Raw genomic sequence first — 25,881 nt, forward strand, 5'->3', positions numbered from 1 at the left:
TAGACATTCCTCTGGTACTCCCTGCTTTCAGCCAAGATCCATCTAGCATTAGCTATAATATCCTTGGTACCACGGCCTCTTCTAAAGCCAGCATGTACTTCTGGTATTTCTCTGTTGATGTGGTGTTCCAGTCATTTTTGGATAATCTTCAGCAGAATCTTGCTTTCATGTGATATCAATGATATAGTTCAATAATTTCTGCACTCTGTCTGATTGCTTTTCTTTGGAATGGGAACAAATATAGATCTTTTTCCAGTCATATGGCCAGGTGGTTGTCCTCCAAATTTCTTGGCACAGCTTGGTGAGCACACCTTAAGTCAGTCAAAACTACTGTAGTCAGTCCCAAGCACCACTATTCTTCTCAGATCTGTTGATATTTCTTTGACTTAGGTTGAAGGGTGTCTATATAGGGAAAGAATAGAAAGCTCCCAGCACCCAGTGCTTAAAAAGATCAGTATTTGTATGTGGACTGATCTCCTTCCATGAGATGAAGGAGGGAAGAGGACATAGAATAGATAATCTAGACAGTCGGCATCTTAAAATTTTGAGCAAATTGATGCATATTTTTGGATTTTGATGAACTGTTCTGGGAATCTTGGCTAAGTTACTTGTTTTGAAATTGAGTGAATTGGTAAAAAGTTAGCATAAATCCTTTCTGTAAACAATATCCTCTATACACTGAAATAGTTATAAAGATTTTCAGAAAGAAATGAAAGGGCAAAGGAGAAAAATCTAAGAATGGAATAGAACTCTTGTCATTTAGTTGTTGTTTAATGTATTAAGATTTATTGTGTCTTCTGATATTATAGTTATGATAAACATAATGCACATGGATAGCAATAGCTTCTAAGGGTATAACTCATAGCAATTTGCACAAAAACTCTCCTCATTTATGTAAAGATTAGTAGACTTCTACTTTATTTAATTTTGGGAAGACACATAAGCTTATCTACAATATATTCAAATGAATGCAGTGATGAAACAATTCACACTTTTCTCTGGAATTATTTCAGGACATTTTACCTATTTATGTTTTCATGGTTCTTTTCTTTCTTTTCTAAACTGGGTTGCCAGAGTTCTTTTTTTTATCCCAGGAAAGTAGACGCCACCCCTATCTTTCCCATGACACTCTTCTCTCCTTTGTTCTATCCCGAGAATATACATATGGAAGGATGAATTAAGCTTTAGCCAAATGATTTGGTCTTTGCATGTGGTTCCTGAGGGATAAAGATCTGAAACCTTGGAATTTCTTCCAGTGAATTGAAATGTCTCTGTTGAGGCCAAGACTCCAACTATATCTGAGGGTTTAATCAATGTTATATGGGGCAGAAAGACCTCCAGCATTGTGCAATATTGATACTATGGTATGAACTCCTGATGTTGACATTGTGTATCATGTGGCCTCAGGGGAGAGAAGGGTGGAAATTCATTTACATGAGAACAAACCCTCCCTTGCCAGTAGAATTTATGGGTATTGCATTTCCATGGGATTCCTGGCTGGTGAAGAAATCTGTTCTTGGGAAGGTAATGGTACCTTTCTGGAACACGGAAATTCTCTTCCAGACCTGATGTCATGAGTTTCTTCTTTGTGCTGATCTTAATATGTATGCTTTTATATAAATCCAAAATTGTAAACATAGCACTTTCCATGAGTTCTGTGAGTTATTCCAGAAAATGATCATAAGCCATTACAAGTAGTGGGAGTCAGCAGTTTAGAATAGAGAGAAGCTCACAAGTGAAGATATCCTGTGAACTCCCAATATTGTAGCTGGTGGCTGAGGTCTTGAAGGAAAAACCTGGCATTTTGAAAGATTGTGTCCCCTAACTTGTGAGATCTGACACAGCAAGAGTAGGTGTGGTTGGAGGAAGAAGTGTTTTATATATTTGTGGAGGTGTCAAAATAGAAGTGAATGGGTTGGAAGCAGAACTGAATTGAATTGATCTGATTGCTCTTCACTGAGCTCTGCCTTTAATTAACGACAACCTTCTTCATTCCTTTAGCCAAAGACAGAAATTTCTATCATTTTGTATGATTCAAGGAACCAAATATCTATAGAAGATTATCGCCAATTAGAGGAATGTACAAACAAGACAGAAGTTTGCTTACTGTCTTCTTTCCCCACCAAGAAATATCTTTGCCCATCAAATGCAGGCACACACACATACACATCTCTTTTTCCTGTTTTACTTCTTTTGTTTAACATTGTTACACCTAGTACATCAAAACAATAAAAATATATATATATACTGAAAACCATTGAAAGTGAATTTTCTCTAGTTTTACTTATCTTTAACTGTTGTTTTAATATATATGTTATACTGTTGCTGTGATGTACCATTGAATCAGAACCAACTCAAAGTTGACCCTCCAGTAGATTTTCAGAGGCAGTAAATAGCACAGGAGGAAACTGTCTATCTTTCTTCTATGGAGTGATTATTGGATTTGAACTGTATGCTCTTGGGTTGGCAGTTCAACTCTTTACCATTAAGCTACCAGTGTTCCCTAGCCAAATATAAGCCTTTAAAATATAGTAAAAATATTTGTCATTTATCTTTGACATTCCCAATGGAGACAGGGCTTAAGTTAAAAGCAATTGTTATGGTTGGTTGTTGTTGTTATGTGCCATCAAGTTGCTTGTGATTCATGGTGACTATGTACAAGAGCCCTAAACCCTCTCTATCCTGTGCCACCCTCGCTGTCTCTGACACACTTACTCCCTATTACCCCAATCACTAAATCGATCCATCTTATCAAGGGAATTCCTCTCTTGCACTGTCCCTCCACCCTCCCAAACATGACGTCCCTCCCTCTCCAAGGACTGATCCCGCCTTTCAACACATCCAAAATATGTCAGATGAAGCTTCAGAATCCTTGCCTCCAAGGAGAAGGCAGGTTTCACCCTCTCTAGGACAAACCTGTTTGTTCTCCTAGCAGTCCATGGTATATTCCACACTCTTCTCTAGCACCATAGCTTAAAGGCATCAACTCACTTTTTATCATCCCTAGTCACTGGCTTTTTATTAACAGGCACCCTGTGGGCATAGCCCATAAGGAATTGTGCAGTTTACTCAAAAGCCACATCTCTCTGGCAGTTTGAATCCATCAGCAACTCTTCAGGAGAAAGATGGGTAATCTCCTCCCAATGGAAGGTCAGTTATGAATCAGTTTTGACTTAAGAGCAGTCTTAAATGGTACAAATTGTGTATCAGATAAAAATATTAATTTTAAGCTACAAAGATTATTTTTGTATTCACATTGCTTTCAAAACTCAAACTCAGTGCTGTCAACCCAGAGCAAACCGCCAGCAGGTTTCTGAGATTGTAAATTGCCCATCTTTCTCCTGCAGAGCCACTGTTGTTGTCGTGGTTATGTAGTTAAAGTCAGAACTGATGAATAGTTGACCCTCCAACAGGCAGAGGCAGTACATTTTACAGGAGGAGATTGGCCATCTCTCTTCCTCTCAGCATTAGTCGTTTTGAACTGCATGCTTTTGGGTGAGAAGCACAATTTCTTGCTACTATGCCACCATTATGCTCTCTGAGAAGCCTTTAGTGGATTAAAGCCACTAGAACTCTGAATCCTGATTGAGCAATACTATGCGCTGCAATCCCAAAGGCACATGTTTAGAGGCCACCAGATGGGCAGTCTCTTCTCAAATGTTTAACTACCTCTGAAAACTGGGCACAGAGTCAGCTATGGGTCAGTTCCAGACTCTGTGGTACACAACAATAACAGCATAACTCTTTCCATCACTCTGGTGGCCTAGTGGTAAGGAGCTGTGATGCCAACCCAAAAGTGCGCAGTTAAACTCCATGAGCTTCTCTGTGGGAGAAAGATTGGCAATCTCCTCCCACATGAGTTTCTACCTCTGGAAACCCATTAGAGGGTCAACTGTGTGTGGGTCTGTTCCAGCTTGATAGTACATAACAACAACACCACCACCAACACCAACAACAACAGCAACATCATTTTAAGTATCACAAGAACAAGGAAAGGAAAATGTGTATGCAAAAAAGTTTACAACCTATTTTTCCAAGCTGCTTTGTTCAGCTATAAATCCGTTTTGACTCTATATCAATGGGTAAGAAGTTGTTAATATAATCACTATGAATTGTTGTCAACTTGATGGCATATAACAATATTTTTTTAAGATACATATCTTTAAAAGTATCTTATTACTAAAGTAATTCCTTTTGAGACTAAAATCTATTTCCATTTAGTTTCTTCTTTGTGTATGGCTTAGAAATAAATTTCTGGATCTTATCATTCTCCTCTGGAGACTTTGTCTTTGGCAATTACAACACAGCAGACAATATTCTGAACATATGTTTCATACCCCTTCCAACTATGAGTTATCTATCTCTGTCTATTGTTAAACTTTTAGGTCGAGAACATAGACATAAATTTAAATTCATAATTTTGAAGCTAAATTATATATATAAAAAAGCCCCTCTAATGTTGCAAGGAGGGACTGGTCCTTGGAGAGGGACATCATGTTTGGGAGAGTGGAGGGACTGTGAAGGAGAGGAAGACCCTTGATGAGATGGATCGATTCTGTGACTGGAGTGGTGGGAATGACTGTGTTTTTGAGACAGCGAGGTTGGTACAGGACAGAACAGAGTTTAGAGCTCTTGTACATAGGGTCACTATGAGTCACAAATGACTCAATGGCACATAACAACAACAACAAGAAGTTCATTCACGTTAGAAATAATGTTTGAGGCATACACTTAAATTAATAAGCTTATTTTATGAATCTATAAGTCTATCAATGATTCAACTAACAGAATTCTAGTGGTAGGTAGCATTGAGAGCCACAGAATGTTATTATTTCCAATAATAATCTATGTAGAATAACATAAGGTAAGCTAAAGTCTTCTACTTTTGGTCTGGATCATATACGTCTTGCCACTTAGACGAAAAATTCTTTAAAATGTTAATTTTAAAAGTATTCTAGATAAAAATGAGAGAACTTAGGATAATGCCAGTGTTATGAAAATATATTTTGAACAGTGGTATGTCCAGAGGTCATAATTCTGTCTGGTTTCTTAGTGTTTCAATAGAAGGTCCAATAAGTTGCTATTAAGAAAAGTTAAGTGAAGGAGTAAGGGGGGGAAGTTAAGAAATATTCTAAGTTAAAGAAGTAAAGAATTAAGGCAAAAGTACTTTTATCCAACTTATGTTTTTTAGGCAACTTGAGAAAATTTTTTTCTGTATAATGAGAGAAGTTAAAATAGAGTGGAGTTAAATCTGGAATTTATTTATACTATTTCTGTTTATTTATGCTATTTATTTTACACTCTATGAGTGACAAATTTGGAAAAGAATGTACAATTCAAGTTTTCTAGGTGTATGAAGTTCCGTTTGTAAATGTAACATGCTGCTGCATTCTATGGGAGGGGGAGGGGAAACATCAGGAAGAAACTTTTAACCAGAGGCTTACATCACAGTTTACTAGAACTGCTTCTCACTTACTGGCTAATTTGTTATCTGACATTTAACATTTACAATAGTAAAAAATCTACTATTGACTATTTTGTGCATTAACAATGTTCATCTGGTAGCAATTAATGCCAAAGTTCAAAGTGAAAGTATCCTTGGCAAAGGATGGTTAAGGTCATGTATCAAGTTGGCTGGACCAAGATTTGCAATGATTTCTCAGTTATGCAATGATGTAATTTGTCAGTTGTATAATGATGTAGTCATCCTTCATTTTTTGATCTTTGTAGTCATCCTCAATTTTCCTCCCAAGTTGATTATTGCATCTTGGTACCAAACTGTGTCAACAAGTAAGAAGATAAGTATTTAAACTTCCAACATTACTTATCTTAGTACTTACTAGTTTTCAGGGCAAACATATTCAGTGTTAATAATGTTTAAGTCAAATGCTAGCAAAAATATTAAAAGATTGCTTTTTCAAATAAAAGAACTATTTCATAGTTGGTATTATAATTTAAGTTTTCTTGTGGGGAAACTTGTTTGCATTTAAAAGCAAAACGTGCTGAATACTGATTAGTAATTTAGAATATTTGCAGAAAGTATTAAGTGAGCAAAGACCACCTGTAAGTCATTAAATTTCAAGAAAAATTAGTAAACATAAGTAAATGTACGACTATGGGAACATACCAACAAGCAGAGTGATGAAATATTTGATTTCAAATCCAACTTTTAAATTCTAAGATGTTTTAAATTAATTGTTAACAAATGCCAGAAAGACCTTTTTCACTAGCCAACTTTCATTCCTTAAACTAAATCTTAATCAAAACATCTTACAAATTTACAAAAGCTTGAAGTTCTTAAAATGACCCTTGCCTTCAAATATTTCATCAAATACTTGGTTATTAGTGGCAACAACAGGCTGTATACATTCTGGAAATTGACTTTTTTTTTTTTATCATGAAAGAACACATTGCAAAGTGAACCAACTTCTTTCTTGTATGAGCAGTGTTCAAGTTTAGACAGTATACCCCTTGGTGTGCCCTTTGAATTTTCTTCCCTTGTTTATAATCTCCACTCATAAAATGTAGTGGGTCGTTTTGTTTCTTTTAAATTAAAAAAAAACAAAAAACCAAGCATCAGAAAACTCAAACTCACTTGCATGAGTTCTGGCTCATGGCAACCCTCCCCTGGGATTCCAAGGCTGTAATTCTTTACAGGAGGAAATTGCCCATCTTACTTCTTAGGATAAACTGGTGGATTTGAATAACATATTACAATGACTTGTTTAAATATCTCAATCCCTTCACTAGACATTGAAGGTACCTTCATTGTAGTGATACTAACATATTCAATTCTGAATTCTCAAAGATTAGCACTGTGTATGACATAAAAGATGAACTCAATAAATCTATGTTGAATAAATGAAATAATGAAATTCAACAACAATGGCAACCAAGCTTCTTGATAACAATGATTAATTGAGAGTGTAATTTATAGCTTCACCAGATAACAACTATATTTGGAAGTGGTATGCTAAGGTCAGTAATGTGAAAGACACAAAAATAGTATTTTAATGTCAGTTACTGTGGTTTTCCTAAATGTAAATTTAATTGTCTTTACGTATCACATTAAATGATATATTTTTCTTTGGTATACTTAAGACTTTAGAAACAGATTTTAACAGAGAAGACTTATTTAATATCTACCCCAAATACTGTAAATGTAGTATGTAAATATAAACTGTAGCACTTTTGTTTATTTTAAAATAATTTTTATAATTAAAAAATTTTAAGGTAGAATCACATTAATAGTTGTACTATATTCATAAAAATATGTCCTTTGACATTTATTTCAATTGTGAGGACCGAGGGAAATGTGCAAAATGAATGAATGAAAATCCAAAGTCTCTGTAAACTTTCATTAAAATAATAAATAAATAAATAGTGCCATTAAACTAAAAAAATGTGCATTTATGTATTTTAAATCATATATAATCTGTAAAATATGTTTAGCTAAATATGTTTATAATCCAATTGCCTTGTTTTGATTTATAAATAAGAAGGAAAGGAGTAAATAGATACCTGTTGTCTTTCACCCTGGATTTTTACCAAACAGCATTTGGTCTTGTATATTGGGGGCTTTTTTCATATTTTTTAAGCACTAAGAAGGTAGATGTTAAGAAATTTAATGGCTCAAATGTCTATTATACAGTTTGGCTTGTTAGAATTCATTTAAACTTCTTTTGGAGTACTTTTAAGTTCCGAGAGCTAGCTGTAGTCTTACAAGTTCCATATTCTTTGATTTAGAGCTCCTATATTCTGTTTGGTATACATTTTGGGATCTGAGACACAAGTGATAATGCTAAATGTTTCCCAAGAAATAAAGTGAAATTATGCAACAAATGAGGATTCAAGCAAGCACATTTGAGGGGTGTACCTCGCTCTCCTTTTGGACACTTCTTTCTTTGCACTGTACACTTTCTTGTCTCACTAGTGGGTGGACACAGGTTACCCTTTGTTGAAGGATGCTGTACTATTTCTCGGACTCGTGTCTCAGTCCCTCTTTTGAAGCCACATGTTTTTCCTTTCTTCGTGCATGGACTCCAAGGACTCCATTCACTGGCCTCACAGTGCACTGAAACAGCAGAAAGCACTTCCATTATCTTCAAAGAAACAAAATAAACGTTTACTTTCATCAATATTTAACTAAATTCTGACAAATCTTGCAGATTGAAATTGGACAAGTTTCCCAGGGTAGGGGGATATAGGGATAAGCAGGAACAGAATGTTTTCAGTATTGGTTTAAGCAGTCACAAACGCTCACAACTAACCAAAACAAAACTCCCATTGCCGTTGGGTGGAGTCCAACTCAAAGCAAATGTCTGTTAGGCCTCAGAGGCTGTTAACTCTTTCTGTGTACCTTTCTCACTTGGAGCAGCTGATGGGTTTGAACTGCTGACCTTCAGGTTAGCAGACAACTATTAGCAGCCTACCAACTACAACTACTGATTGATTCTGTCAAGACTTTGTTTGGAAGAAGGGCTAGCTGCTATTTAGTGCTACAGAAAGGTTCTCAAATGCTCACATGCATCAGTATTGCCAGAAGGAGATGCTAAAATGTAGACTACTGGATTCTACCCCTTGCCTCATCTGGTTGCGTCCGGGAATTTTAATTTCTTTTAATCCAAGTGATGCTGATTTCTTAGTACTGGGATCACATTTTAAGAATCTCTGTGTTGGAGAACTGTGGAACAAAAAGCTAAGTCCATGATTTTGGCCTACAATTCATAGTCTTTGCTATTTTCTACAGTACAAGAGAGGAAAACCTTCGATGAGAGGGATTGACTAAGTGACTGGGGTCATGGGGGTAGATCTTCCAGAGACAATAAAGTTGGCTCAGGATAGAGCAGGGTTCAAAGCTGTTGTACATAGGGTTGCTATGAGTTGCAGGCAACTGGATGGCACGTAACAGCAACAATGACACTTAATATGTTCTTTTTTATTTAAAACTTGTCATGTGTTTAAAGATGTGGTTTAGGAATAACAGCATCTATTGTGTGCAAACTCTGGATTGATTTCAGCTGATATGCTACTTCTAAGTTAACAGAATAGTTTCTAAGATCAGTTTTGGCTGAAGTCTTTTAAACTGTTTTTTGGAAATGTGTTTCCTTTTTCAGTGTGGAGAATTTTGTTCTTTTTGTCATGGTTTTCTAGGTTCTTTAACAGAAGATTTTTGCCCTTCTACAAAAGAGAAATACTGTAGACTTAACCTAAAATGTTAGCTTCCAAAAACTTTTTTTTAAAAGGAAGTTTTTTAAAAAAAATGCTAAAGATGACAAAAATAGGTGACGACAATTAAATTTAGGTCATTAAATGAATGATGCAGAGAGTGGGACAGAGTTAACAAAAACAGATCTCCTCAATGCACAATGCACTGGTCTAAGTCTTTCATCATCTGGATTAGGAACAGTAGCAACAGTTCAGCTATTCATCTAAAAGAGAAAATGTCTCAAAAAAGCACTGAGCTCCCTGTTGCTGGAAGTAGTCATGTAGTGGTTGAGCATTAGTCTGGGATGCTCCAAAGGGAATTCCTGAATGGGAGGAAATTGCACCACCATTACTCTTTTGCTTTAATTCCTGTTGACTGACTGCATGACTCCATAGGGAACATGTCCAGGGCATGTCATTTGCTTCTCAGTATTTGGAGTTGGACATCTTCCCTCAGTAACTACTTGAACAAAGCAAACTCTCTATGAGAAGCAACAAGCTGATAGAGTGACAGTGCAGAAAGGAAGGAAATACTTAAGTGCCAAGTGGAAGGAATAGGCTCTTCTATAAAATTAGGTTCGGTGGACATTTATGGTTAATTTGACCTGTAAACCATGAGAGTGGATTATATTGTGGCATAAGTTGTTCGTCCTAGCTCAGGGCAACATTTTTTCTCTTTATAACCTTTCCTTCTAATAGAAGGAAAACAAATCTAGGTAGGAAACAGTAGCTGTAGTACCAGCTTTGCCCATGGGTGGCAGATTCTTCAACCTGTTGAGTGAACACTGGGGAGCTAGATTCTGTACTAATTACAGCACTGATAGTGCCCATCCTTTAAGTCATCCTTTCAGATTTCAGGGTTCTAGTATATGCTTCTGTTAAAGGAATAAGCTTTAAAGATCCTTTGTTATAATGAAGTAGGTCATTATTTTCCCTGCACTACTGGGGCAGGGCCTGGGGCTTAGCAAATGTAGAATCTGTGAACCAGAAACTTTATGGAAGAAATCCCCATGAAACAATAAAGTTAGCCTTCAAGAGAAGTTGTTCATGTGTGCTACTTCTGTGATCTATAGGTCATTTTGAGGCAGGTTCAGTAAACGGCCTTTAGACTATTGACTCCTACTCTAATAAAATGTGGACACTTTCTAAATTTAATTGTGCTGTGAAATAGTTCTTGTCTCAATATCAGTATAAATTAACAGTAAACTTTAAAGGGTAATCTAATCGCTGTTTGTTGCTTTTTTGTTGACCTGTATTGCATATACATACAATAGGACCAAACTGTTGTGACTTACAGGGCTTTATTGGCTGATTTTTCCTAAGTAGAATTCCATGCTTTTCTTCTTAACTGTAACAGTACCAAGTGCTAAATGTATTCTCTGATAGGAAAGCATTAGCACATTTAAGACTAACCACTTTCCAAGGACTGATTACTATACATTAAGCCATTAAGAAAATATAACATTTGTCTTTTTTTTTCTCGGTCAGAGAAATATAGCAAACTTTCTGTAACTCATTCTGCATTTCAGTTTCTGAATGTCCCACAAAAAGTCCATTTTCCCCCCACTGCTTGAAACCTATTACTGCTAATCTTAGAACCCATAAAAGGACAAACTCGAAGTACTTTCTCATATACATTTCCCCTACTCCTAGGTTGTTTCACTGTGTTTTTATTGGCTGAATAAATAGAGAACTTAACTGTGATGAAACATGTACTGTTTCGGGCTTGCTGTTTTCCAGATTCTTTTGAAATGATCTTTTAAGTATCATCTATTTATTTCCTTCTACCTAAGAGCTTTGTTTAGAAATAAGTGTTCCGTGGTGGACTTGTAATGGCTACACTAACATGCTGGTACTATTACTCCAGTACTTTGAGTCTATTGGGGCTGCACTGTGGGACCCCAGGGGGAGTCCTGAAGACTATCTTGTACTGAATCAGTAGGGCATTTGTGTGCCAATGCCAATTGCAGCACAGCATCAAAGGCTCTGTAGTTTTTGCCCAGGGGATTTTGAGACTTTGTATGCTGTTTTCTCATTTGGGTAAGCATCTGCTCCCCAAGTGTTCACCAAATCCGTGGCTGTAGTAGCATAACATTTGAAAGGAGGAAAATGTACTCTGACAGTGATCCCTTATTTAGACAAACGACTTGTCTGAGGAATCTCCCCTCCAAGAAGCCTAGCCTGCAATTAATCAGACCTTGAAACTGCCTTATTCTGTTGGTTTGAGTAAATCTCAATTATTTTCTTTTTCCTGTATACCTGTGCAACAAGAATATTTTGGCAAGTCATTGAGAAAGGGGTGGGGGGAGTAAGATTTTAACTATATCAACTTGTTCTCCACATCTTTGATCCATCTACAGAGCACTAATGGGTGTGTCACAGGCTTTCTTCTCTTCTGCCACATCTTGTAAAAACTAAGATCACTGGTTAAGATGAACCTCAGTTTTTGTGCTGATAGTCTTACCCTAAGATGAAGATTTAGCTGAAGATCAAGATATACATATAAATATGTTGTTGTTGTTGATCGTCATCAAGTCAAGAAAGACTCATAGCGACCCTATGAACAAAAGGCCTGAAGCCTTTCTATAACTACTGACATTTTTCAAAGTTCATCTAGTTTCCAGAGGTATGTTGTTTAGGAAGTGGATGCCACTCTTGCTTCCAATAACAGTATAAGAGGAAATTAATTAATTAAATAAAAGTAAAGCTTCATGAAATAATAAACCTGTAATAGGAAAAAGATCACAGTAGAAGTTCCTGGAAAGAGTGGAGAAAAGTATGAAACAAAACTAAAAAATATGAAAAAGTCCAGACTTACTGGTCCAACAGAGACTGGTGTAACTCCCAGACTACTCTTTGAACACGGAATAAAACTCACTCCTTAATTTTCAGCTAAACAATAGGCAGATGCATAAAGTGAAAAACAACACCAGGAAAGACCTTGCTCCTTAGAATAACTGACAACATTAAGACCAAAAGATCAGCATTTGCCCACTGTTAAAGCTGAGCAGGTCGGAAAAGGTAGTCTGGAAGAATGAACACAAATGAGAAGCATAAAAGTGGAAGTGGTAAGAATGTGGTAACATAGTGATTATAATAATTAACATTCTAAAGCAAAAGGCACATTTATGGTTGACAGGACGTGTTATTTTCTTTGCAAACTTTTACTCGAATCCAATTTAAAATATCTAAACTCTGTAAGGATATAAGACAGCTCTAGTGACCCTAGTGGTAAGACGCTGCACTGCAATCCAAAAGGCACATAGTTCAAATCCACCAGCTGCTCCTTAGGAGAAAGATGGGAAATCTCCTCCTATGTGATTAACTGCCTTAGAAAACCTCCCAAAGGATGAGCTAGGGGTTGATTCTGACCCAATGGTGCACAAAACCAGCAACATAACAACATAGTGATTACAACTAAAACAATGATCAGTGTCCTAATTTACTGCCCATTCCAACTCATAGTACCCCAACTAGATGGAACAAAAGCTAGAAATCTTTACAGGTGCAAATCACTTTGTCTTTCCACTGAGAATCAGCTGATGAGCTCAGACCACTGGCTAGCAGTTCAATATAGTCCAATGTGCCACCTGAGTCCCTTCACAATCATCAGTAGTTCCTTTGAAATCATTCCCTGGATATAAAATTTCACTAAGATACACACTGGTTAAGGGACTGGAATACCATGCAAGTGATTTCTTTTTAAAGGAAGATGGAGGAGCCCTCTTAGAAGAGGTCTTTCAGTTCTCCTGAAATAGGGTTGAAGGGAGGCATCTCCACAGAGACTGACTGATCATCTGAGCTATTTCTTAATCGTAAATCTCAGAAGTCCTCCTCACCAATACTGACGCACTCCATGGTGTGGTTGTTGGCTTCCAACCCTTCTGGGCAATTGTCAAGGCACTTTCCAAGGTGTAAGTAAAAACCACTTTTACACTTTGTGCAGAAATTTTTGTTGAAGCAGGTATCACAGTCTGCTTTGCATTCTAAGAGGAAAAAAAAGAAGAAAAAATAATCATGATTCCATTATCTTTATTTAACTGTGGCTTAGTTCTGTGACTTCCAACACAGTCATACACACCTTACATGTCAAATTCTTGGGTTCAAAATTATTTGCCAAATTGATTAGGGATTCCTGTACAGTCGTCATTCAGTTGATATATGCCAGTCAATGGTTGCAAAGCACTGAATTGATTTGCTTATGCAAAGCAATAAGACTGCTGTTAAGAAGGTTGATGGGATCAATTATTTATTTACATTAATATATAATGAAAATGTTTAGTCATTTTAATAAAACATACTGGGATATTGCCATTTTAAAATTATAAAGATCTGTCTATTTATTTAAAAATTTTAATTGCCCATTGTAGGCTAGGTGTTATTTGAGGCATTGGATTCACAATAGTGCAAAAGAAAGATAAAAGTCATATTGTGCAAAACATATATTTTAGGAAGAGAGACACAATAAAGTTAACTATAGTTGATTCTTAAACATTGCTTACTATAAGTTAATCACTGCTACAAGTGTTTTTACTATATAATAAGGCACTTAAACCTTAAAATAATCAAATAAAAAGCAAATGAGGTAGTCTTTATTAATATTATTTTCATTTTATAGGTAAGGAAACAGGCTCATAAAAATTATTAAAATTAACCCAAGATCATAGACTTGTCTGGCCTAGAAACCAGAAAAATCTAACTCAGGATAATAAGTGATCTGGGAAGAGGAGAGCAGTGTAAGTAAGAAAGAGAGCTGGAGAACGACTATAAAAGTGAAGCGGTTGATTATTTTCAATATCTTATTGGTAAGGAAATGCCTTACTGAGGAGATTCATGTGAGCAAATCTTAAATGGAATAAAAGACTTAGTCAAGCAGAGATGTGGAGGGAAAACTTTTGAAACAGCTGGTGTGAAATAGTTAAGTGCAAAACAGTAATTGTGAGGAGTCTAAGTTTTATGAGATGGAAAATACTCTAGAACTAGTGTTTCTGTTGTAAAATAGGTGATGATAGATTGCAAAACATGAGTTTGGAGAAGTAGGCAGAGTTACATATGATATCTGAATAGAAGCATGATGTTTTAACTTATGACTGCAAAAGTGGATTCAGAGAGGAAAAGAAATTTTCCAAACCTAAGTGCATCAGAGAGTTGGACAATGACCAAGGAGGATAGAAGGAGAATTGATGCCTTTGACCTGTGGTGCTGGAGAAGAGTATTGAGAATACCATGGACTGCTAGGAAAACAAGCAGATTCATCCTGGAAAGGGTTAAACTGAGTGGCTCCTTGGAGGCAAGGATTCTGAGGCTTCGTCTAACTTACTTTGGACATGTTGTGAGGAGAGACCAGTCCTTAGAGAAGGACATCATGCTTGGGAGGGTGGAGGGACAGCGCAGGAGAGGAAGGCCCTATATGAGGTGGATTGATTCAGTGACAGGGATAACTGGGATGGGAGTGTCAGAGACAGTGCGATTGGCACAGGACAGAGCGGAGTTTAGGGCTATTGTACATAGGGTCGCTATGAGTGGCAAGCAACTCGACGGCACATAACAGCAAGTGAGAGATGATATGGTGGTGCTTAAACTCCTTTGGAAGTGGATTGTTTAAGACTAGTTGTCAAGCAACAAAACTGACTGAATATGGGATGTGAGACAACAAAAGGGAAATGTATAGATTGATTTATGTCCCCCTAAATTAAATTAAATGATGTCAATTCTAATCTCTATACTGGTGGTATAGAGGAAGGGTATCAGTTTACAAAGGTGCAACTGGTCCAAGCCATGGCATTGCCAGTTGTTTTGTATACACCTGAAATATGGGATGATGAGTAAGAAGGGATCAAAGAAGGACTGATGCCTTTCAATTGTGGTGTTGGAGAATATACCTTGGATAGCCAGAAGAACCAATTTGTCTTGGAAGAAATACAACAAAGGTACTCATTAGAGGCAAGGATGGTGAAACTTCATTTCACAGACTTCGGGCACGTTATCAGGAGGGAGCAGTCCTTGAAAAAAGATGCCATGTTGGGAAAGGCAGAGGGTCAGCGAGAGAGAGTATGATCCTTAATGAGACAGATTGACAGTGATGTAACAATGAGCTCATGCATGGTGGGGATAGAGAGGATGGTGCAGGACAGAGCAAGGTTCACACTGGTTGGTCACAGGGTTACTATGAGTTGTAGACTTCTCAGAGGGGCCTAATAGCAACAACAACAGCAATATACCTGTGGTGAAAGGACCCCTGTCAGCACAATGGTTGAGTGCTCAACTGCTAACCAAAAAGAGTGGTCTAAACTCAATTAGTTGGGAAAAGATGTGGTCGTTTAGTTCTGCAAAGCTTCACAAATTTGGAAACCCTATGAGGTAGTTCCTGTCTGTCCTACAGGGTCCTTATGAACCAGGAAAAACTCAATGGGAACAGATGATTTGGGTTTTCTGTTTTTCCCCCCAAGGCCTGGCTGGGGTTATAATCTTGTTTGAGAATGGGTTGTCTTTGTTGTATTAATGTGGTAAGATGATGCAGGGCAGGGTGTTCTCTTGGGCAATCTTTCTGAGATATAAATAGAGATCAAGCAAGTGAGTGGAGATAGAGTTAAGAGAGATGCCAAGGGACGTGGAGACCTTTTGGAACCAGTAAGCAGACCTGGAAGAGACAAGGACCTTCTGTCATAACCAACAGAAAAAAGAAGGCTTCCTCTAGAACCAGGCCTCTGAATTCAGAAATTTAGCCTTCTTAAAAGAAAAAAACAAACAAGCCAAAACCCTGAATTCATTGCTATAACACTGATTCTAACTCACAGTGGCCCTACAGGACACAGCAGAACTGCCCCATTTGTTTTCAGAGGCTTTATATCTTATGGCCATCAGATGACAGATTGTCTTATTTTTCTGTTGAGGAGCAGAGAAGTTGGTGGGTTCAAACTGCCCCTCTTTCCATTAGTAGCCCAATGGCTGACCCATCCCTTCTGGCCTCCTAAACGGTTAGAAAATAAATTTCTTATTTGTTAAAACCATGTACTTGAGACATTTCTATGAAACACCTGCCAGCATTAGATAATCAAGATAGATTTGTTGCGTGCCAATGAATGGATCACAACTCATAGTATGTCAACAGGACAGAGTAGAAAAACCCCGTAAGGCTTCCTTCCTGGACTGTCAGGAAGCCGACTGTGTATCTCCCTCTCCGGTGGAGTCTCTGGTAGGGTTGATCCTACAGCAGTCTCTGGTTAGCATCTGAGTCCTCAGCTGTTCCACCCTCAATACTCAGTAACACAGACAAGTTTTATCTAGGTCTGTCACTTGAATTAGTGTAATTAATGGAGATAGAGAAAACAATGGAGTGGATAATCTGATCTAAAAACACCTGTAAGGAAACCTGAAGCCTTTTACATAACTAAACAACCTGGAATCTAGCTTTCAACCATCATGTTTTATTCATAAAATATTCATAAAAATAATTAAATGGTACAGTGAAAATAACATATGTTTAAAGTATCTTATTTCGCTAGTGATTCGATTCTTTAGTGCTAAATAAGGAAAGTTGTATTTTATCTTCTGTTAAGACAAAAAGTCAAATCAAAATGAAGCATTTTTTTTTAGAAACAGGATAAGTAAAATAAAATTAAAAGGTATTTTTTTGTTATTTTTAAATTCTAGTTTATTTACAAAGTTTGTATATATTGTTTTCACATCAGATCTTTCTTATTTGCTTCACACCCACCCCCCTCTATCAAGTTGTGCGACCCTACATAAAATGCTTTGTTTTTCTATCTTGTTTCATTGTCCTTATTCCAATTTGTTTTAGCATGGTTGTTGTAGGCAAACATAACATTATATTACATATAAAACACTAAAGTTTAAATTTGTAACACAACCCCTTCTCGGTAAATTGGTAGTGAATATAGGGAAAAATAACTGAATGCTAGACTATCTCTACATTGTACCTTTTCCCCAAAGAAGAATTGGAACTACTCAATAAGAAATGCTATAATTCCAATGAAAATTCAAAGTCTCTGTAAACTTTCATTAAAATAAAATAAAAAAGGAATGCTATCATTCCATAAACTTTATTTTATGAAATAAATTGTCATAGGAGAAATTAAATTAGAAAACTCAAGTAAAAAGATTTTACTTGATTCAATTACTTTGAATTCTGAATGCAACTATTAAGAACAAAACTTATTTCTTATTTATGATAATCATAATAATTTAAATATTAACTTTCTCTTTTATATTTTAGCATTATTTCTTCCAAAGAAGACATTTAAGCACCAGAATGCTGACTGCTTTTATTTGCAAAAATGCTCCTGAAGCCATTCACCTAAAGAAAATTAAAATTGCACCAAAAAAGATGCAAATCCTAAAGTATGGGCTCTCAGTTTAAGGTCAACCAAAAGAAATCATAATATAGAAAACCAGATTTTTTGTAAAGTTTATAGGTGATACTTTTTTTAAGATTAGAAATTCAGACTTTTCAGAAGTGTAAAGATAATAATTTATCACTTATATTTCTAATAGAGCAGTTAAATAGCACATCCATTCTTCTTGTAAGTGATAGTAATTAGTAAGACAAACAAGGAACTCTTGTTCTTGGGACAATGAACTGAAGAGTGATGTTTTTTTACTCTGAGAATAAGAGATTGTCTAAAAAAAATGAGTCCTTTTATCCATAGTCATCTCTGATCACATATTACCAACCTAAGGAAAAAAAGTCACACATTTGAATTGAGGACTTGAATTAAGGAGAAACAAGTAGATAAATAAGTATTTCATTTGCTCAGTTTAAGTCCCTGTTGAAGCCAAAATAGCAGAAGTTATTCTTCAAATCTTGAAATATTTGGACTGTTTCAACAGGAATGAGAACTTTTTGCTGTGAGGTGCTGATAGAATGAATTAATGTCCGCAGTACTTTTCTGTAGGTTCAGTGAGTAATAATGATGTTCTCAACTTTTTCTTTTACAATGAAAACAAACAAAACATAGTCATAGGTGGTTTTGGTAAGCGGCACAAATGTTCTTTTCCTGAGGGCTTTCTAAGGATTGTTTAACAGATTATTAGCTCAGCATTATTATTTATTTAACAGTGACTATCACAAATCTGTTAGAGGCTATTCCAACCTGGAAAAGTTCCCAAGGATGAGATAAAAGCGTAATTTTGTGTAAGCACTTACTTGTACACTTATTTATATCTGGATATCGAGTTCCATAATATCCACTTGGGCATGAAGAGAGACACACTCCAATCTGCTTCATGCCAATTCTCTCCAGAACAAAAAATAGTCTGGGTTTACATGACAAACATCCATTGTAATCTGAACAAGTTGCACAGCCTCCTTGGCAGCCTTGACTGACATTAGGATGCACTGGAAAGACAAATGTAAAAAAAAACACAAAGTGAAATTATTGATACATACATAAGCTAGCATTCTTGGGCTGAATGTTCCTTTTCGTTAGCTTTCAGCTTGGTTGTAATAAGTGAATGAGGTGAGACCTGCTTCTCCTTTTTATTCAATAATCTAGCATTTCTCTTTAATACACATATTGCATTGAATTTAAAAGTTTTTGCAATTTGAACATTCAGCAAAAAAGAACTTCCTAAGACTATCACACATACATATACATACATGTAGCAGAAGTGGCAGCCACTTCCTAAACACCATGCCTCTGGATACTCTATCAATGTTGATAAATGTATGACCAATATATGATCTTGACTCTATTCCTCCTGAATTTTAGAATCATCTTACGAATAGGTTTGAAGCACTGAACCCCGATGATTGAAGACTAGATGAGTTATGGAATGACATCAAGGATATCATCTTTGAAGAGAGCAAAAGGTCATTACAAATACAGAGTAGAAAGAAAAGCTGAAGTACATGTCAGAAGAAACTCTGAAAATTGCACTAAAGAAGTCAAACAAAGGGAAAACATGCTGAAGTAAAAGAACCAAACAGAAAATTTCAAAAGGGCAACTCAAGAAGACAAAGCAAAATATTATAAGGCAGTGCGTATAGAGCTGGAATTGGAGAATAAAAAGGGAAAAACTCACTTTGTATTTCTCAAGCTGAAAGAACTGAAAAACAAATTTAAGCCTTGAGTCACAATATTGAAAGGTAAAACAAACAAACAAACAAACAAACAATATTGAAAGGTGCTAAGCAGGAAGCATCAAAAGAAGATGAAGGAAGTACACAGTCACTGCACCAACAAAACTTACTGGCACTGCAAAGCTTCAGGCAGTACCATAAGAGTAGGAACCAATGGTAATGAAGGAGGAAGTTGAAGCAGCACTGAAGGCATTGGCACAAAGAAAAAAGAAAAAAAAAAGGCCCCAGGAAGCGACTTCTTTCAGTTAACAGGTGTAGCGCTGAAAAGGCTCACCAGTCTATGCCAAGAAATTTATAGGCCAGTTGTCTGGCTAACTGATTGGAAGAGATTCATATTTGTTTCCATTCCCAAGAGAGGTGATCCAACAGAATGTGGAAGCTATCCAACAATATTAATATCTTATGCAAGGAAAATATTGCCTAAGATCATTCAAAAATGGCTAGAACATGTTCATCATGGCTTTGGTTCACTATAGCAAGGAGTTGGAATTGGAGAAGTGGCATCAACAAACAAATGGATAGAGAAACTGTGGTATATTCACACAATGAAATACTACGCTGCATTGAAAAACAAAGAACTCATGCAGTATTATTCAAAATGGTGACCCTGGAGGACATTATGCTGAGTCAAATATCTCAGCCACTAAAAGACAAATACTGCATAGTGCCACTGTTGTAGAATGGGACTGGACATCAGGGTTGGGGTAAGACTGAGAAAAATTGGGTAGATTATGTATACTGAATTGAAAACGATGAGGGAGAGAACAGTTTAAAAGCGATATATGATAGGGTATTATTATTATCACAGGAATCCAGAATTAAGGTTGCATAGTGGAGTGCATTCAGGGCGGGGCCCGGGGGATTGTATACCAACGAAGAAGTTTATCTTTTGCTTTTCAAAGAGAGGAGCGAACTGGGGTGGGGGGAGTAGAGAAAAAAAGTGCAACAATGAATGAATGGAAATCCAAAATCTCTGTAAATATTCATTACAATTAGTAAAATAAAATAACATAAAAAAATGGCTAGAATATAGATAGGGAATTGTAGATTTCAAGCAGAATTTAGAAGAGGCCATGTACAAGCAATATTATTGCTGATATCAGATGGATCTTTGCTGAAAGTGAAGAATACCAAAGTATATCTATTTATGCTTTATTAACTATGAAAAACATTTGACTCCATGGATCATAACAAGTTATGGCTTCATTGAGAAGAATGGGAATTTCAGAATGCTTAACTGCGCTTATGCAAAACCTATACCTGGACCAAGAAGCTGTTGTATGAACAGAGCAAGGAAACAATACATGGTTTACAATTAAGAAGGGAGTGCATCGGGGTTGTATTCTCTCTCTCTGTACCTATTCAATCTATGTGCTGAGCAAATGACCCAAGAAGCTGGAATCTGTGAAGAAGAAGAATGTGGTATCAAGATGAAAGGAAGACTCATCAATAACCTGCGTTATGTCGATGACACAACCTTGCTTGCTTAAAGTGAGGAGGACGTGACCATTCATTGCAGATCACAAAATACAGCCGTCACTATAGATTGTACCACAATATTAGGAAAACAAAAATTCTTACCACTAGAGCAATAGGTAACATCATGATAGGTGGAGAAAAGACTGTACTGTCAACAATTTAATCTTAATTTGGATTCCCATTCAATGCATTTGGTACCAGCAGTCAGGAGATCAGGAGGTTGTATTGCACTGGGAAAGTCTGCAGCCAGGGACCTCTTCAAATTATTGAGGAGCAATGATATCAGTTTAAGGATTAAGGTGCACTTATTCAGACCATAATCTTTTCAGTCACTTGCTATGCTGTTGAGAGCTGGACAATGAATATTGATGCCTTTAAACTGTGATGTTGTAGAAGAGTACTGAACATCCTATGGACAGCCAAAGAATAAACAGATATGTTTTGGAGACGGTACAGCCAGAATGCCTCCTCAGAGGCAAAGATAATAAAGCTTCATCTTACATCAGGCATTTTCTATGAGTGAGCCGGATCACTAGATAAGGTGCATCTCTCATGCAAGTAGTGTTTGGGATGATTTCTTCCTCTAATGCACTCACTATTACATATGTATAATAGTAATAGTTTTCTTTCAGGAATCCAGAAGGCAATCATCATGACCTTTCGAGGCGCAAAGGGATCGGAAAACATCCTAGAGTGTTTCTGACTTGTTTTGTCAGTAGTGAAAGTGATAGCCTCTCACAGGCCTTGTCATTATTAAATCTGTCTACACAGTGATATTTAGCTATTACTAAGCTCTTCACTGCAAAAACAAATCCATCTAGGATCAGTTAAAAATGGTACCCTAAACCAAACAGCCTTACCACAGGGGTGCAAGGGTTAGCAAGAGAGAGGTCACTCAGTTGACCAGTATTCTCTGCTTGGAGGAAACCATCCCTGAATCAGCCACAGGAACCACAAGCAGCTCATTCTCATTCCAAGACGTTTTGTAAATAAACTGAGGAAATATGTGGGGGAAGGGAAGTCTGCTTTTCCTGTACTTGCTCCACTGTGGGGTGGGGTGATCTTATAAAGTGGCAAAGGAGGTTTAGATGTTACAGGACCTGGGGGACTTGTAAGTAAAAACTGCTTTCCAAGTTAACGGGGTCATTTTTCATGCCAGGAACTCAGAATTGGTAACTTATGTAAAATGTATACATATTTTAAATGAGAAAATGTCCTAAAAATAAAGAGGTACAAAGAGAACACATAGTTTTAGAATCTAACTGGACATTTCAAGGATTCAGAGGTGTAGGTAACAACCTGTTAAAAAGAAGTGTATATGTAAGAATCACCTTTTGAAAAATAGATCTTATTTTGCAAGAAAACTCGTTCTAAGCTCAGGGCACTAAGTGAGCATGAGTTCCAGGAAGACAAATCCGTTTGATCCACATCCAGTCTACCCCCATCTCTAAAATCTGGCTACTAAAAGGAAACAATTGTCATTTTACATACTCTAAAAGTTTTTAACTGTAATTTGATTTAAAATCAATCTCTTATGAAAATAAGTATGATTACAGTCTTAAGACATAGCATACCTTAAAACAAATTTCATTAAAAATTTGATTTTGGGAAGCTTGAGACTTTATACGCTGGAGTTCTTTATGTCTCCCACAGTTGGCCACGGCTTTAACTGAACTTAAGAGGTGTAACAGCAGAGCTCGTTCAATTTCTGCTTTCTCTAAATATTTTATTGACGAAAAAGCACACTTATCTCATACATTTTACTACAATTTATTCTTTTAGCTAGGGGATTTTTTCCTCCCCCATTTTCCTTTTTAGGCAAAGACATTTGGGGGAAAAGATGATTGCAAAAGCCAGAGAAACATTTTCTCCTAACTGGTTATGAAAATTCATTTCCCCCCTTAATTAAAAATATTTCTAATTCAGACATGTACACATCACAAACTTTATCATTTGGGGAAGATTAGTGCTGTTCTGTGGAAAATAATGGACATTCAAACTACAATACTCAGTGTGATTTTAGAATTGTACATTTGGTTAGTGTAGTGACTGCTTTCTTGAATTCTGTATAAAGATCACTCAAATTATTCAGTCAGTATTACACAACTAGATACAAATTTCCCACACTTTATCCTAAGGCAAGAGCTTTTACTTTTTATGTGGAAACCACAGAAAACTTTGGACTGGATAGACTGTAACAATCCTTTCAGCTCTAAAATGTTATGATTCTAAGACAGCAAATAGAATGGTACTTTTTTACACCTCTTTCCTTTTCTTATTCTAGTAGTCACACTTCATTTTGCCTTTCTGAATCATTGTTTTCTTCAATCCATTCTTTCTCACTATCATTTTATGGGAAATAAGGATAGTGTGAGAAGGCAGAGGAAGCTTCATAGAATAACCAATGTTTTATTTTTATCTTGGCAAGTGAGCTGTTTATCAAGGCTGCTAGAGAGATTCTCATCAAGCCTCAGATGAAGAAAGAACCTGCCACAGGTTCTATGTGAGGTGCGTAAATAGTGGTTAGTGAAGGAATGAGAAATACCCAGAATACTGGAAGCCAAGAGAAGGTCTACATTACAGAAGCCTTTGTGTAATTGCCATGGCAGCAGGGTAGGCATGGAAACCAGATGAACGCTATATGACAGAGGAAGGAATACATGTTCTAAAGTTATTTAGGAGGTGGAATTAATCAAATGTTAAAATGAAGTGAGCAGTAAAGGTGTGACTTGAGGTGTCTCTAGTTCCTGCAGGTCCACACAGGGTTGATGTACCAGGGAAAGCATATCTTCAGCTTGAGAGTATACAGAATAAAGAAATAGGAACAATTATAGCTTGGGATCATTAACTTTGCAGATTTTTGTGAGATATCCAGAAAATGATGCTTAATAGGATTAAGACGGGGGTAGGGGCTGGAGATACAACTGTTAAGTCTACCTATTAGAGAAGAAAACACGGGGAAAGGAGGCCAAAGAATGCCAGACAAGAAGAACAGTCCAAACTAAGAATCATTTGTAAGATACAAGATATTTCTCAGGTAATTTCAATAGTAGTGGTAATAACAACAATAACAACAACAACAATAATAATAAGAGAGTGTTGAATATACCATGGACTGCTAGGAGAACAAACAGGTTTGTCCTGGAGAGGGTGAAGCCAAAATACTCCTTGGAGTCAAGGATTCTGAAGTTTCCTCTGACATACTTTGGGCATGTTGCAAGGAGGGACTGGTCCTTGGAGAGGAACATCATGTTTGGGAGAGTGGAGGAGCGCAGGAGAGGAAGACCCTCGATGAGATGGATCGATTCTGTGAGTGGAGTGGTGGGAATGAATGTGTTTGAGACAGAGAGTTTGGTACAGGATGGAATGACATTTAGGGCTCTTGTACATAGGGTCACTATGAGTCGCAAATGACTCAATGGCACATAACAACAACAACAATAATAAAATAATAATAATTTTTATTCCTCTACCATTTTTCTTTCCAAAGCATGGAATTCATATGATGTTAAGTTAACTGTGGCAATTATCCTGTGAAATAAAAAAAAGGTACAGGCTATCATAATTACTTTTTTTGAAGCCCCAAATGAAGAATAAATAAATGCTGTAAATTACTGGAAAAATAGCATAGTCGTTTAGGGGTTAGACCTTTGGTATCTAATACAGAGGGCGTTGTACAGTAAACTTTAGATAAAAAGAGCAGCTCATGAGCAGAAACATTGGCAGAATTCTTATTAACCTTAAAATGGGAACTTCTAATTAAAACAAATCACATACATAGAAAAAATATGTTTTTCTGTAAAATTGAGAAAAAGTGTAAGATTTTTTCTTATTAAGAAAATAAGAACAGAGGCTATATAAAAAGAAGATATATGAATATATAATTTAATCCAATTTGCTGTGTATGACTGTTAAGTGACTACCTGAGTTAAGTGACTTCCTTTTTTTTAGATAATAAACAAACCTCCCTACTAACTATTTGATAACATTTTAACACATGATGATATTCATATGGTTTTTGAAGACTACAATTTCAGAAGTGAACGGCCAGTCCTTAGTCTGTCTTAGTCTGTAAAATCTTCTGATAGCTGTCTACCATGGGCGGCCTTACTAGTACTTGAAATAATGGAGCACAACTTCCAGCATTACAGCAAAATGCAAGCCACCAAGTGTAAAGATTAATGTGTGCCTGATACAAGACCTGGCACTTTCAGTTGTTTAATATGCATGTGAAAGTTATGCAATGAGTAAGGAAGACCAAAGAACTGGTGTCTTTGAATTGTGTGGTGTTGGTGAAGAGTACTGAATATGCCATGGAACTGTGGCCAGAGTGCTTTTGAAGCAAGGATAGTGACGTTTCATGTCATACACTTTGGGCATGTTTTCAGGAGTCAGAAGTCACTGAAAAGTACCTCATGCTCGGAGAAGCACGGGGTCAGTGTAAGAGAGGAAGACCTTCAATGAGAGAGACTAGCATAGTATGATAAAGATGAGGCAGGAGTGGGCAAGGATTTGATCTGTGTGCATGTTGTTGTTGTTGTTGTTGTTATGTGCCGTCAAGTCACTTGTGACTCATAGCGACCCTATGTGTGCATAGGGTTGATTAAATGGTACCTAAATATAACTTTAGCCATATAATTGATCACCTTTCTTGGGATTTGAAACAAGTGAGGATCTCTTCCAGTCAGCCAGCCAGGCAGCTGTCCTCCAAATTTTCTGCCATAGAGAGGTAAGCACATCTAGGGCTGCAGCTGTTATTTGGAACATATCAATCGTGATCCCATTGATTGCTAGGACCTTATGATCTTTGCCAATGTATTTAGTGCAGATTGAATTTCTTCCTTCATTACTTTGGCTCTTGATCATATGATGTTGTTATTGCTGTTGTTGCTATTTATGCCAGAGTCAGAACTGACCCATATCTGACCCTCTGGCTGGTTTTCAGAGGCAGTTAATCGCACAGGAGGAATTGACTGTTCTTCTCCCATGGGAGCAACTGGTGGCCTTGAACTGCATGCCTTTGAGATTGCAGAACAGCTTCTTGCCACTAGGCCACCAAAGCTCCCTTGATCATATATATATATATACTCCCT

The 25,881-nt window shown here is 36.8% G+C and overlaps 1 protein-coding gene across 1 annotated transcript in view; it reads right to left on the reverse strand.

Annotated features, from left to right (window-relative positions):
• RSPO3 (R-spondin 3) overlaps positions 1-25,881 on the reverse strand; it is a 155,953-nt gene that overhangs the window by 59,115 nt on the left and 70,957 nt on the right. Inside the window, exons 2-4 of the mRNA XM_006878976.1 lie at positions 18,374-18,565; positions 13,047-13,193; positions 7,877-8,074 (exon numbers count right to left, since the gene is read on the reverse strand). Of these exons, the coding sequence (XP_006879038.1) occupies positions 7,877-8,074; positions 13,047-13,193; positions 18,374-18,565 (537 nt within the window). The remainder of the gene's footprint in view (positions 1-7,876; positions 8,075-13,046; positions 13,194-18,373; positions 18,566-25,881) is intronic.

The sequence above is a fragment of the Elephantulus edwardii genome, unplaced genomic scaffold (genome assembly GCF_000299155.1).
Source record: "Elephantulus edwardii isolate Elephantulus edwardi_28Jun2011 unplaced genomic scaffold, EleEdw1.0 scaffold00002, whole genome shotgun sequence".
NCBI lineage: Eukaryota > Metazoa > Chordata > Mammalia > Macroscelidea > Macroscelididae > Elephantulus > Elephantulus edwardii.